Raw genomic sequence first — 15736 nt, forward strand, 5'->3', positions numbered from 1 at the left:
GGGGGGGGGAGTAGTAGAATGAGAGTGACAAGAGGGGGGGGGAGTAGTAGAATGAGAGTGACAAGGGAGGGGGGGGAGTAGTAGAATGAGAGTGACAAGGGATGGGGGGGGAGTAGTAGAATGAGAGTGACAAGGGGGGGGGAGAAGAGAGTGACAAGGGAGGGGGGGGAGAAGAGAGTGACAAGGGAGGGGGGGGAGAGAGAGTGACAAGGGGGGGGGGGGAGAAGAGAGTGACAAGGGGGGGGGGAGAAGAGAGTGACAAGGGGGGGGGAGAAGAGAGTGACAAGGGGGGGGGAGAAGAGAGTGACAAGGGGGGGGGGAGAAGAGAGTGACAAGGGAGGGGGGAGAAGAGTGACAAGGGAGGGGGGAGAAGAGAGTGACAAGGGAGGGGGGGGGAGAAGAGAGTGACAAGGGAGGGGGGGGGAGAAGAGAGTGACAAGGGAGGGGGGGGAGAAGAGAGTGACAAGGGAGGGGGGGGAGAAGAGAGTGACAAGGGAGGGGGGGGAGAAGAGAGTGACAAGGGAGTCCGCAGAGCCAGACTGCAGCCAGAGACCAGATCATCTAATTATCCTGGTGGTAAGTAGACAATGCAATATGTGTATTATTTAATTGTTTAGTTATTAATACTACATTTTGCGGACCGCACATTGCCGGCACTAAGAGAATATGCCTATTCTTGTCCGTTATTGGGGACAAGAATAGGACATGTACTATTTTTTTTCAGGTTCGGAATTGCAGATCTGGGTCCGCAATTCCGGATCTGATAAGGGGGGGGCGGGGGTGCCAATTTTTATCTTGCCTAGGGCGGCAAAAATCCTTGCACCGGCCCTGGTCAGACTTACTGACGTCACGCGCCTGCTCCTCCCACTAGGCGGCGCAGGCGCGTGACATACAGTGACTGAGTGAGCGCCGCACTGCCTGCCTGTTACCGCCCGCCCTGAGCCCCTGAGCAGTGCTGATGCCTGCTGTGAGGCGAGTGATGGTCTGGGGGGGGCATTAATTACAATGGGGGGATGGGGGTTATTACAATGGGGGGGGCATTAATTACAATGGGGGGAATTAATTACAATGGGGGGGGCCACTGTGGGAGACATGAAAATGGGGGCCACTGTCACTGTGGGGGACATTAAGTTTAATAAGGATCACTATGGACATTATTTAGAATGGAGGCTGCTGTTGGTGTCATTACTCATTATAACTGTATAATGTCTGATAGGCCTAGTCCTGAGCTGAGTTATATTACCCTGCCCATGCCCTGTATAATAATGTACCCATCCCTGATACCCCTAGTTATATTACCCCGCTGGAGTAATATAACTAAGGGGCATCAGGGTACATTATTATACAGGGCAGGGTAATATAACTCAGGACTAGGCCTATCAGACATTATACAGTTATAATGACATCCACAGCAGCCTCCATTCTAAATAATGTCCATAGTGATCCTTATTAAAAATAATGTCCCCCCACAGGCAGGCAGTGCGGGCGGCGGCGCTCACTCACTGTACCTCACGCACTGCGTGACGTACTGTTACCGGGGGGGGGGGGGGGGAGTTTTTTTGACACTCGCCCTGAGAGAAATTTTACCTAGAAACTGCACTGACCCTATCTAATACCATATCCAACCACTGCCAGCTAACGTTGTCGAATGCCTTTTCGGCATCGATTGCCAATAACGCTGGAGCGTAACCCTGTAAATCCTTCTTGTCCCTACCTAGAACTGCCAAAACCTTCCGGATATTGGTCACCGCTGACCTCCCCTTCATAAACCCCACTTGGTGAGGACCTATCAAGTCCGCCACACAATTGGCTAGCCTGTTAGCTAGGATCTTGGATAAGATCTTGATATCTTGGTTGATTAGCGATATCGGTCTATACGAGCCTGGCTGAGTTAAATCTCTACCCGGTTTTGGAAGTTTTTTTATATAGGCCAGTTTGCCCGTGTCCGGTAGGCTTCCACCATTCAAGATGGCGTTAAATAAGGCAGTCAAAGTTGGGGATAATTCCTGGTTAATAGCTTTATAAAATTCAGCTGGGAACCCGTCGGGGCCCGGTGCCTTGCAATTCGCCAGGGATTTAATTGTCAATCTCACTTCTTCCTCATCTACCTCCCGGTTCAGCGTCTCCAACACCTCACATGAGAGCTGTGGTAGTTCTACTCTTGTCAGTATGTCCCTAGCTCCCTGGATGTCAAAGTGGTCACTGGTATACAAAGTTTGGAAAAATTCTCCAAATGCTTCCACTATTTCCTTTGGTTGGGTGCAAAGTCTTCCCAATTTGTCCTTTAAAGGGTGTATTGGAGGCTGCTTGGCAAATAGTCGGGTCAAGTTGGCCAATAATCTCCCTGCCTTGTTCCCATGCCTAAAAAATTTCGCCTTCTGATAGTCCCCAAACCATTTCTCTTGTCTCTCAACGCAATAGTCAAAGTTATGTTTGGCAGTTACCCATAATAACTTGTTGGCCTCTGTGGGTGTGTGTAAAAAGTTGGTGTATGCCTCCCGTACCTGCGTGATGGACTCCTCGTATTTAGACTTCACCTCCTTCTTTTTCCCTATCGTGTAGGACATTATACGGCCCCTCAGCACGGCTTTGGCCGCATCCCAAAAAAGAGCTTGATTTGATCTATGTTCCGCATTATCCTGCGAGTATTCCCACCACCAGCCTCTTACTCTGTCTGTGAACTCTTTGTCACTAGACAAATGTTGAGGCAGTCTCCAAACAAACTCCTGTCCCCTAGGGACTGAGTCCATGATTTCCATGATCACTGGGGCATGGTCAGAGATTAGCAAGTCAGAAATCTCAACCATCTTGACTTTTGACAGAAGTCTCGATGATGCTAGAAAATAGTCAATCCGTGACCATGACCCCTGAGCATGCGAGAAATGGGTGAACTCTCGATCCACCGGGTGGTAATAACGCCATACATCTAGTAGCCCCGTGCTCTGTAATAGCGGGAGTAGGGTCTGAGCGCGACTCTGGTTGCCAATAGGTCCAGGAGTCTCTCGTCTCCTATCTTCCTGTTCATTATGCACCCTATTAAAGTCACCTGTTACCATTATCATTTGGGAATCCTCTTTCAGGATATTCACCTCCAACCTTTCATAGAACATCTTCTGTGATGTATTGGGGGCATAGACATTGTGGATGACCAACTGACCTGCGGGCGAATCTATACATATGCGCAACCACCTCCCGAGATCATCCATCGATGTGGACTGAATCTCATATTGCAGGCGCTTGTGCAATAGAACAATCACACCCGCCTTTTTGCCCTCAGAGGAGGACCCTACCACTTGTCCCACCCACAACCTCTGCATCCTCCAGAAATCCGCTTCTTCAAGATGCGTCTCCTGCAGAAATGCTATATCAACCTTGAGCTTCTTAAGATGGCGTAGCACCGCCATGCGCTTCGAAGGGGATCTAAGACCCTTAACATTCCATGTGGCCACTCTCATAATGGATTGGTACTATAGACCTCTGCAGGAGAGCCATCCCAGAACAGATAGCAACGGTATCTCACATAGCATCGCCTGGTCGTCCTAGATTCAACCCGTCCCAGAGTAGTGCAACCCCCCCCCCCCCTTCCCAACACCCACCCCTACAACATTAACATCATATCTGCTAACTTCGCTTTTTTCGCGCATGTTATCGTGTAGCTGCTGTCACTACCTGAAAACAAAAAACAGTCTCACCCATGCTCCACACCCTCCAGCCCTTACTTAGTGACATAACAGTTATTAACACATCAGAACGTTAATGGACCAGAAGTCTTTTGCCATCTCACGTGATCGATTCAAAGGCGCTTCGCCGAACTGTAGAGTCCCTTTAAGGCCTCAGCTTTCCACCGGAATTCGCCTCCTGCTCCTCCGATCCCATAGGCCCAGGCACCAAACGACCTTGTTGCTGTCTGGATCCTCTCCCTCTGATCGATGCCATTGATCTCTGGGAAGGTGGGGGGAACATGTCCGAGAACACCACATCAGACTCTAAAGCCTCCCTCGCTTCCCCTGGGGAGTGAAAGGTGTCAATCGTGCCATCCTGACGAAAGATTCTTAGCGTCGCTGGGTACAATAAGGCAAATTTCACTTTATTCTGGGCCAGCGAGGAACAAATTTGAGTGAATTCCCTCCTTTGTTTGGCTACTTCAGCCGAATAGTCACTGAACAAAAGAACTTTCTTTCCTCGGACCAGCAGGGGTGGCGCTTGATGCCTGAATTTCGACAGTATGGCCTCCTTGGCGGCATAGTTTAAGTACTTAACAATCACCGTTCTGGGTCGTGTGCTGTCCGAGCACCCCCCTGCTGACATCGGCGGTCTCAGGCGATGCGCCCTTTCTACTATGCAGGTTCCCCTAAGCCCCAGTGCTTGTGGGATCTCAACTTCACAAATGTCCGCCAACTGGTTCGGGGGAATCGATTCAGGGAACCCAATTATTCTTAAGTTGCTCCTACGGGAGCGATTCTCCAGGTCATCGACCTTCTCCTTCAAATACTGGTTGCTGCGAGTGAGCTTGCTGGTGCTGCTATGCGCCTTTTCCAGCTCTTCCTCGGCTAACATCACCCTCTGCTGAACTTCGGCGATCTGGGAGGTATGCTGCGACACTTCAGCCTGTAGCTGTTTCAGGGCCGTCGACACCGTGGCCTCTAACGAGGCCTTGATATCTGGTGCCAGGAGTCTAGCCACTTCTATCGCCATCGTTTTACATGAGGAGGTTAACTCCTCGTTCGGCCCCAGGCTATAGTCCACTTCCTCTTCCTCCGAGCAGGAGGCCTCAGCGCTCCTCTGCGTTGATTGAGAGGCTGATCTAGTGAGTCTCTGATGTTTGTCTTGCGTCGGCGCCATCTTGCCCCGGCTTCTCTGCACCTCACCTGGCGGGAGTGATGACGGTAACACGTTCTGGGAGCCACCTCTGATTAAGTATTTCTCCATGAGCTGCCCCCGACACTCCGGGGGGTTTGTATGGGCACTTTATAGTCCCGATATGCGGCGGCTCGGCGATTTTCGGGCCGGTAGAGCGGAGCTCCTGCAACTAGCGGCTATCCATGCGCGCGCCGGAACCGGAAGCAATGCTCATTTCTTTTGTCCCATTCTAAATACAGTAGGTCCCATACAGACACATGTGCAGCCTGCAAACTAATTTCATTATTTATTTATTTAATGCACTTTACAGACATTAGCATCACACTGTCCCTAATGGGGCTCACAATCTAAGTTCCCCATCAGTATGTCTTTGGAGTGTGGGAGGAAACCGGAGAACCCTGAGGAAACCCACGCAAACACAGGGAGAACATACAAACTCCACAAAGATGTTGTCCTTTGTCGGATTCGAATCTAGGACCCTAGCGCTGCAAGACACCAGTGCTAACCACTGAGCCACCCTGCTGCCCATCTCCTAAAACTAAACTGTATGGCCACATAGATAAAGTTTAAGCGGTAATATTGGAGGGGCCCATACAGTACTGTGCAGTGGTTGAAAAGTTGATGAAGAGTAAGAACTATTTCAAAAATTGAAGTGGTAATAGGTATAATTTTTTTTTGAAGCAGGAAATGACCCTGAACATACAGCCAGTGTCATTAAAGGGGTTTTCCAGGAAAATATATTTATTACTTCAGGATAGGTCATCAGTATCAGATCTGTGGGGGTGCAACACCTGGGACCCCCGCCAATCAGCTGTTAGAAGAGGCCTTGAGTGCTGCAGCCTCTTCCTCGGCCGATAAAATAACTGTACATTGGTCACATGGCTTAGTTACAGCTCAGCCCCATTCACTGCCACTATACGATGTACGGCGCTGTCTTTGAAAAGCTGCCAGGAGCCTGTATCACTCACCAGAGCTCAGGTAAGCACACCGATTCTCTGAAACAGCTGATTGTTGTGGCCCAGCTGCCTGTGCAATATTCACAGGCAGCTGGGCGGGTGGAGCAGGCAAGGATCAAGATACTCAAGTAGGAATTTCCAAATATCGATCCGACGGATGGAATGCTTCTGCACCTAGATGGTACTAGACCTCAGCTTCTCAGAAGGACTGGTTAGTGGAACGGATGCGCACCAAAGAGTCGGATAAAAATTATTTAATGAGAAAAAAAATTACAGCTAAAACCACAAGACTAAAGTCTCTGAAATGCCCAGAGCATTTCAGAGACTTTAGTCTTGTGGTTTTAGCTGTAATTTTTTTTCTCATTAAATAATTTTTATCCGACTCTTTGGTGCGCATCCGTTCCACTAACCAGTCCTTCTGAGAAGCTGAGGTCTAGTACCATCTAGGTGCAGAAGCATTCCATCCGTCGGATCGATATTTGGAAATTCCTACTTGAGTATCTTGATCCTTGCCTGCTCCACCCGCCCAGCTGCCTGTGAATATTGCACAGATTCCTTCCAGCCTCTCATAAGGGACATCCTGTGAGTATAACCTTACAGCAAGCGTTTTAAGTGTAATTACATGCTACACTATAGTCCTCTCTTTTCAACAGAGTACTATTGAAGACACCATCCATTCATATACGCATTCACTCGCAAGATACCCTGTGAGTATAATCTATTCGCAGGGGCGCTAAGTTTGTGGAACTTGCTACACCATAGTGCGCTTTTTCATTTCAGAACAGATTTCCATACCAGTGTTAAGTTGTGAGGTTGGCTTGTGACCACGTTGATTGAAGATCTACCAAAGGAACTTTTTATTATATATTTTTATTTTTATACAAAAGAATTTTCTCCTGCAGCGCAATCCTTTTCCAAAAATTTACTTATTTGACTTTTCCCACATTGTCTCCGGATTTGCAGCGCTAGAGAAGACAAGTATATCTAACAGAGACTTTACTTTATTTATTTTTCAGGACTTTAATAGCGTCCTGGGTGCCATAGTAACACTGAAAGCATTTTGAAGACGGATCCGTCTTCAAATGCTTTCAGTACACTTGCGTTTTTCCGGATCCGGCGTGTAATTCCGGCAAGTGGAGTACACGCCGGATCCGGACAACGCAAGTGTGAAAGAGGCCTTACAATCTCTTTTATTGTGCAAATAAAGTTCAATCATTTTTAAGTGAAAAGTTCTGCAACTTTGTGATCTTTTTGGTTTTAATTCTTTAACATCTCTGCTTGCTGTCAGTGAACTTAAACAATCTTCTTTTCATCCACTGACTGAAAACAAATACAGACCTATCCTTCCTCTCAGCTGAGCATTTGTTTTAATCGTATTCAGTGTATCAATCCTCTATCAATCCAGTGTATCAATAGCCCGGATGATACATTTAGCAAACATAAATTGAATAATCCACTGTGGCAAACTGTCAGGACTGGAAAGATTTGCTCACACGGGGTTGTCTAGAATGGCTACAGCCGGATCTACAGATTATCCCCTTTCTTCAACACAATGTAACTACATGTCATGGTGAGGTGAGGACTAACTTCATGCACCAAGGTGTACAGTTAAGTCGCGGGGATGGTGCAGGTGCAGAAGCTGTTCCCGTGCCATCAGCAGCGGGTGATGACTGGAGTATACATCCAACATCAAACTGCAAGACCTGGGGTGGAAGATAACGCCATTATAACAACCGGGGCATCTAAGGAGTTGAACTGAAGGATGCAAGCAAGAGGTGCCAAGAATTGCCATGGAAGCAGGAAACCTAAAGTCCTACAGACCGATCATGGTTATAAGCCCATTGGGCAGTTCAGATTACCGAGCGTGGGTCCTAGCCCTTAGGGGCACCAAAGTTTCTTCTCTTTTCTCATTAAGCCCCTCCTTTTGTTTGTTAATTGAGAGGGCCAGGCATCTGAATCCTGCTCTCGCTTCTCCCCATAATCTCACACCAGAATTGCAGCACATGCCCAGTGCAGCATCTTGTTCCTGCTCTGGAGAGAAGACCTGTACTGCACGTGTACTAAAATTCTGATGCACAGCGCAGGCCGTGAGAGCAGCATATAGATTCCTGACCCTGTCAATCAACATTGGAAAGGAGGGACACACTGAGAAGAAGGACAGACTGGAAAAAGACATGGATTGCACCTATTGATCTATTGCTCTCAGCATAACTTATAAAGGCACTTTGTATACGTTTTGACCAAAGGCCCACAAACCACATTAAGGGAAGAACAGAAAGTTGGTGCACTGAGGGCTTAGGACTCTCCCTCGGCACACCAAACATCTCATTTGTATAATTTTCTTTTTAAAGTGCTTGTTCTGCTAAATGCAGCCATGGATTTCAAATGCAAATGTAAAGTTTTAATTGTCTCTGGAAGCCCTACAGGTCACTCTAGAAAGCAGCAGAACACTTTCCTATGACCTGATTAAACTTAAAGGAGTTGTCTTACTTCAGCAAACAGCATTTATCATGTAGAGAGATTTAATTGTGATTGTCCATATTGCCTCCTTTGTTGGCTTCATTCATTTTTCCATTACATTATACACTGCTCTTATTCTGGGGTTACGACCACCCTGCAATTCAACAATGGTGGCCGTGCTTGTATACTATAGGAAAAGACGCTGGCCTCTCTGATCTCCGGGACTGTCGGACACCCAAGAGGGACACTGTAGTAAATATTGAGGGTTTAGCCACCGAGAGTTGGGGTCGCCCCTTTCGGGGTGAGTGCTCTGCCTGTAGGCAGGGAGAGTATTAGGGACATTTGAGGGTTAGCTGGTGTCCATCTCCCATGGCAACATCATACTCAACAACTGCTGTACTATCTGCACCCAAGATCGACCCCTTTTCCTCTCATATTAACGGAAGGTCGTAAGTAAGAGTGGACCATACATGACACAGTGAGGTGGCCCCAATTACAATTCAATGTCCTGATATGTTGAGTATCAATTATGGCTATTTTTTAATGGTTTAGATTGTTGGGGGGTTTGTGCTTTCTTAAGAATATTAAGTAAAAGTTAAGTTTTAAAGGAGGAATTTATTAACTACAGTGAATTGACTGTACATATTGTAGGAAAGCATGCCCAAGAGCTCCTCTTCCACCTTGAATCTGCTCTGGAGAGGTGGCCCTAACCCCTGGAAACCAACAGTGTATAATGTGATGGAAAAATGAATCCAGCCAGCAAAGGAGGCAATATGGACAATCATAATATATTAGTAAGTCCCTTGTATTAACTTTCTCTACATGATAAATGCCATTTGCTGAAGTGAGACAAACCTAGGAAGTCAAGAATCTCTTGCACTGGGTCATGTTTAAGTAATCCTAAGCCAACAGTTTATGGCTTGCCTCGATATGTCTTAGACTACAATTCGTCCTTGAATATCAAATCACAGCATGACAAATTAGCTCACGGCACCTCAAACTCTCCTCTGTCAGCTACGTCTCCATTTTATGTTGGAAGAGAGAGACATAACGGGTTTGTGTACGAGTCTCCACATGCTATGGAAGAAAGCATCTGTTCATATCTTAGAAGGTGACAAATATACAATATGTTCTATGTACTTTGCCAAAGGCCTTCAACTTAAGCTGTGACGAGTGGTCTGAGTAATGTGCGTCCCTTCTCCGTAACATATGTATTTGCCCATATGACAAGGAGTTATGGATAGACTTTTCCTCACCTCCTTTTTCCAGACAAGGTTTCTTCATTGTCCGTATTGACCTTGAATGCCTTCTTGTTGATATATGTATCTCCTCCGTTACGTACTGACCTTGAAACTCTATGCTTTGAAGTGCCGCATAATTTATGAACCTGAAATATAAAAAATATATAACTATAAATGTGCAACAAAACAGGTATATCCCTTTACTATTAATAAACAGATATAACATTTGGAGCTGTCCAGGGGTGAGTATTGAGTAAATACCCAGACAGGGGTCCTATAGGGCACAGTCAAAATCTTTTAGATAAAAGTGAATGTATCATCCGAAAATTATGTACATTTTTTTACAGTTTTTTGTGCTACTATCCACACCTTGAAATATTCCAGTTTTCACACTGACCCCTACAGCATGCATCATGGCAGCTTTCCTGTGTTGACAGGGACAGAGCAGAGTCATTTCATTATCATTAGTGGGTAGGTGAGTTCATTATGTCAGCTAGTAGATAAGTCACTGTGCATGCAGAGAGAGTGTGATTTGCAAGAGCTTCTCTCTGCTAATTCTGGGAATCAGACCCCGCCAATTAAAATTTTACATTTGTCTCTATGACATATCAAAAGTTTGCATAAAACTCGGTGAACCTTTACATTTCTCTGTCAATAAAAACCATACAGAAAATAAAACAAAGACAGCTATATCACAAAAATAAAATAAAAAATTCAATAGATAAATGAAATTAAGATTAAATACAAGAGACATTCTATTTAAAGGAAGCCTGTCAGCTTGTTCTAGCCAATTAAACTAATCATAATTACATGTCGCGGCTACGTCACTCAATTTCCTGCCCAGGAGAGAAAACCTAAAATTCTGGAGCATGGTGCAAGCCTGAGATGACAGGGCCAGGCAACAGCAGAACATAGACGCCTAGCCCTGTCAATCAACAACAGGAAGGAGGGATGAAACTTTAGCGCACTCAGCGACGAGTGCCTGCCCCTGTGCTCCAAATATCTAATATGCATATTTTTAAGAGACTGATTGTTCTGCTCAATGCTGTAACAGTTCTGCAAAAGAAGGGCCATAACTTGTTTCTGTTCACATAGCCGTATGAGAGCTTGGGTCAAGTTGTACTTTATAATGGCACCATTTCATTTTCCAAATCATGTAGAGGTAAAATGGGAAAAATAAAGTTCAACTGAGTTGGAATTATCAAAAGAACACAATTCTGCCATAGTTTTATGGGTTTTGTTTTTACGGAGTTCCCTATGCGGTAGATATGGCCTGGTAACTTCTGCAGGTAATTGAAATTGCAGCAATACAAATTTTTTATAGTTTTCTTGTGTTTTAATACTAAATTTATTCTTTGTTTGCATCTCCATATTCTCACCCCTGTAATTTTTTTTATATTTATGTGTACGTAGCTGTGTGGGAGCTCAATGTTTATGCAGTGATCTGTACTTTTCATTGATACCATTTTGGGGTGTGTATGACTGTTTTATCACTTTTTATTGAATTCTTTGGGAGGTGAAGAAGCCAAAAAACTGTAATTCTGCTGTTGTTTTCCCTTTATGCTGTCCACTATACAGGATAAATACTTTTATATTTTAATAGTTCAGGACCTGGCAACACTAATGATCTTTATATTTTATCTTTTATTTATTTTTAAAATGGGGAAAGATAGGTTATTTGAAATATATGTGTGTATGTGTATATATATATATATATATATATATATATATATATACATACAATGGGGGAAAAAAACAGCAGCACACCATGGATTTCAAAGGAAAAACATGCGGTTTATTCAACCAGTGTCCGGTAGCAGCGCCGTTTCAACCGATTGTTGCGGTCTCTCTCAAGCTTGAGAAAGACCGCAACAAGCGGTTGAAACGTCGCTGCTACCTGACACTGGTTGAATAAACCGCACGTTTTTCCTTTGAAATCCATGGTGTGCTGCTGGTTTTTTTCCCATTGTACCTAATTGGACCGCGGCGCTGGTTCACACTGGCCTGATTTTGCGCCCGATTAAGAAAGTGTGTTGCATCTTCATCTTCCCAAGTTTATATATATATATTCTTTTATTTTATTTTATTTTTATTTATTTTTTTACTTATTTTATTAAGTTTTATTTTTAGTCCCCTAGGAGGGTATGTCTACATTAGAGCATTAAATCTAATTTTTTTTATTTAATTTTTTGTCTCCCTAGGACTAATCATTAGATCGCTTTTACCATAGACTGTAATGGTTTACCATAGGAAAATCACTCTGTTCCTACTATGTCCTGACATGTGTGGGGGGATTGATAGGAAATGTATTATGGCATGCCTTGAAGCCTTCAGAACAGGAGTGTTCGGTCACCAGGAGAACCCCCGCTCCACGTAAATTACTGCTCAGGAGTCATGGTCACAACTGACCACAGGTCCTGAGCGGGTGCAATCTTTATAGACCTTATAGACCTGACATACACTGCGCATGTATGGCAGATGTCGGGGAGGGGTTAACAAACCACTCCAGGAAAAGCTGATACACTGTTACTGTATGCCTAGTACAGGACCTGAGGGAGCTATATACATTATACAATAACCCTGTATATTTTCTCACAGCTTTCTAAATCTCTGCTTAATATAATTTCAAAAAAGCCCTCAATGCACACGAACGCATGTTGTTTGCGGTCCGCAAAAAATACGGATGACGTCTGTGTACATTTCGTATTTAGCGGAACGTAACAGCTAGCCCCTAATAGAACAGTACTATCCTTGTCCGTAATGCGGACAGTAATAGGACATGTTCTATTTTTTTGCAGAACAGACATATGGAAATGTATGCACACGGAGTAACTTCCGTTTTTTTTGCAGACCCACTGAAATGAATGGTTCCGCATACTGTGCTCAAAAATGCAAAACTAAACGGACACGGAAAGAAAATACGTCCGTGTGCATGAGCCCTAAAGCAGATTTATATGGTTATCGCATAGCATCCTATACAGTGAGGGCGAGAATTATCAGAAAGTCAGGGATTTATCTTTTTTAAACCATTAGCATATGAAATAACAAACAGAAAGTGTAATATTCTAACAAATTGTGTCAATATTTTGCATAATAAACACAGTAAAAGAATACCAAATGTTACATTAAGTGAAATCCAAATATACGTAAACTGTAATGTAATCCAGTAAAAGTGGTACAGAGAAATCCAGTCTGCGGCCAGTAGAGGTCGCTGTAGCACAACTGTTGGGCATTTCAGGACTGTCTTTTTAACCCCTAACCTGCCAGAAGTGACACCAGGGACAGGCTGCTTATACTAACAGTTTTCCATTCCTAATTCTTTTTTTGTCCTAATCTGCAGAGACCTATTTCGTAACCGGCCCAGATCATCGCCATATGACAAACTGCTGGGACTGTAACCTAATGGAACGGCACTATTCATCTTGCGTTGGTTCTTTTGGGAGTCACATATTAATCTATCTTTCAGCAGATCTTACATCCATGAATATAAATGTACTGGTTACATACAGAGGAACAGCGTGAGATGCTATTAGCCAGGTACTGTTGGTGGCACAAACTCCGTCATTACTAGATTCCATTATTCACTGCAGGCTGCACTTCATTCCGCTTCTCGCACATAATCAAGTTGTTCATGATTATTAGGGCAAAAGGACCGAGGGGGGGGAGGCTTTGTAATAGGCCGAGCCATTTAAACTTTATGAAAATTAAAAATTAAAGCCGCAGGATGGAGGATACTGCGCTAAAGTCAGATATTAATGGAGAGGCACGACTCCTGTATAATAGCCCAAAAAGTTGCACTGCAAGAATCATTGTACAGAGACACAAGGGGAGGCAAAGCTCCCATCGCGGTCCCTGCAGCGTAGACAATATTGGACCACAACAGACTTATTGAAATGTAATATCTTCCTATTGACAATACGGTGACTTGTCCGTCATCAGGTTCTGAAAAAGACAATTATATTAAAAGTTTTTAACATTTATCTGCTGGAGACCTGCAAAGCTTGCCATGTATAGCAATCCGGACTGAAACGGTGGAAGTCAGATCACCCCTCCCCACCACTTCGCCAAGGCTAACAGTAGGCTTTCATTATAGTAATAGTAATGGTTGTGCCCTCCCCCGCCACACACAGAAAACTGCAACTATTGTACCATTTGCAGGAGAAAAAAAAATGTATATTTGTTTATATTTCTTGTAAATAACTGTATTAATTATAGAATTTGAGTCATTTATAGAGATATTACCTTTGACTAATTTATATTAGAAATTTACATGGAAATAAATTGACTTTGATACAAGATCATTAAAATAAAAGATGGTGATTTAAATGGGTTGTGTCCCCACTGAATGTTATTTTAATATAATTCAGCATGAAAAATTAATTTTATAACTTATTTTCTGTTACAAAAACTCTCCCGTTGTGAGACATCTTTATTTCATTATAATCATGCCCCCTGGTGTTTACTCTGTACATATATCAAGTTACTCTGTATAGTAATGTGCACGTCCACCTACTGAGGTGGACGCACACGCTCAGTTCCATCTTTCAACTGCCAACAGCCATATCTACTGTTAGAAGCTGCGACAGTTGCAGGGAGTGAGCTGCAGCAGAAAGGTCGTGCCCCTCCTAAGAAAGGGCATGTCCCACTGAGCTGCCAGCCTGGAGAGAATCTAGCGGAACAATTGGAGCAATGAATGGAAGGAGCTCTGGATCCATGTGCCGTACAGGGCTGGTTCTACAGGCTGGCCCATGAAAAAGTAGCCCGCCTCTAGCGATAGTATGAGAAGACGAACGAGCGAGTGGATTGTTTTTTTCAATTACCCAGAAGTGCTGAAAGTGGTCCCCGTTCACGTCTATGTGTCTTTGGGCACATCGGATTATGTTGGCTGATGCCGCTTGTAGCTCTTCAGTAAGTGATTCTGCAGAAGAAAAAATGTCCTGCTTTTTCCAACCAGATGGGGCAACCTCACAGGACGGGTTCATGAACTGTTTACGGAGGAGCGAACCGTGAGCAAGGGGTTATGGCCACCACGTTCCCCAGACTTGTCCACATGCAATTTTTATATGTGGGGGAATGTAAACCAGAAAGTGTCTGCTAACAATCCACATCCCCTGGATGAGCTCAAGGAGAACATCACAAACACCATCCGCGGCATCACAAGCCACATCAGCCGACATAATCCGACGTGCCCAAAGATGCAGAGACGGGAACGGGACCACTTTCAGCATCTTTTATTACTTGTGGGTAATTAAAAAAAACAAAAACAATCCACTTGCTCGTTCATCTTGTCCTACTATCGCTAGAGGACGGCTACTTTTCCGTAGGCCACCCTGTGGTTTTGTTGAGCTTGTCATGTACTACATATGATGCCCGACTTTCATTGTTTATATCAATCATTTCATAAACCCGATGGGGGACATTTATCAATAATGGCCTAATTGGCGCCCAAAAAATTCTAACATTACAAATCAAAAGTGATCAGTTTGTTTTACTTCATATAATCAAAAGGCGCGCGCCACTTTTAAAATAGGACCTTTTAAAATATAAATTTGATTATTCGCCTATTTTTCTCGATTTGCGACATTTTAACGCCAATAGCAATAAAATGCGACTTTTTTAAACTGAAACGCGCTTGTGACTTTTGAAACTTATTTGTGACTTTTGAAGCATATTTGTGACAGTTCCTGTGGTCAATTGCGACTTTTGTCTCAGACTCGGGACGTTTTTGTCGAATGTCACTTTACTGACAGAACCCTGCTGTTTGGCTAATTTATATTAGATAAAAATAAACGCGTCCTGTTTTAATACTAACCTATCACTTGTTCCCACGATGAGTTGGTTTTACTTTTCATAAATGTGACTTTTTGACAAAACACCACCACATAAGCTGGCTTAATTGTCCTCAACAATTGGAGCCATTTCTGCCCGCAAGAGAATGATAAATAAGGCGTAATATGCGCCAATTGCATAGCCCCGCCCACTAACTTTTATAACTCATTTCTGGCCTGATGCATTCTTTATAGTGAAAATTCTGGAGAAATCAATTGATATATTTGATGTAAATCAAAACACCATTCTTAGGCCTCATGCACACGGACAAGTTTTTTTTGCGGTCCGCAAAAACGGTTTCCGTTGTTCCGTGATCCGTGGGCCTTGATTTTTGGAGGATCCACGGACATGAAAAAAAAAAAAAAAATCTAAGTCAAGTTTGTCTTTGAA

At 44.0% G+C, this 15736-nt stretch overlaps 1 protein-coding gene across 1 annotated transcript in view; it reads right to left on the reverse strand.

Moving 5' to 3' along the window:
• The window catches only part of GPC3 (glypican 3), a 632623-nt gene that overhangs the window by 287453 nt on the left and 329434 nt on the right, over positions 1–15736 (reverse strand). Inside the window, exon 4 of the mRNA XM_044268393.1 lies at positions 9533–9663. Within this exon, the coding sequence (XP_044124328.1) occupies positions 9533–9663 (131 nt within the window). The remainder of the gene's footprint in view (positions 1–9532; positions 9664–15736) is intronic.

The sequence above is a fragment of the Bufo gargarizans genome, chromosome 9, assembly GCF_014858855.1.
Source record: "Bufo gargarizans isolate SCDJY-AF-19 chromosome 9, ASM1485885v1, whole genome shotgun sequence".
In the NCBI taxonomy this organism is placed as follows: Eukaryota; Metazoa; Chordata; class Amphibia; order Anura; family Bufonidae; genus Bufo; species Bufo gargarizans.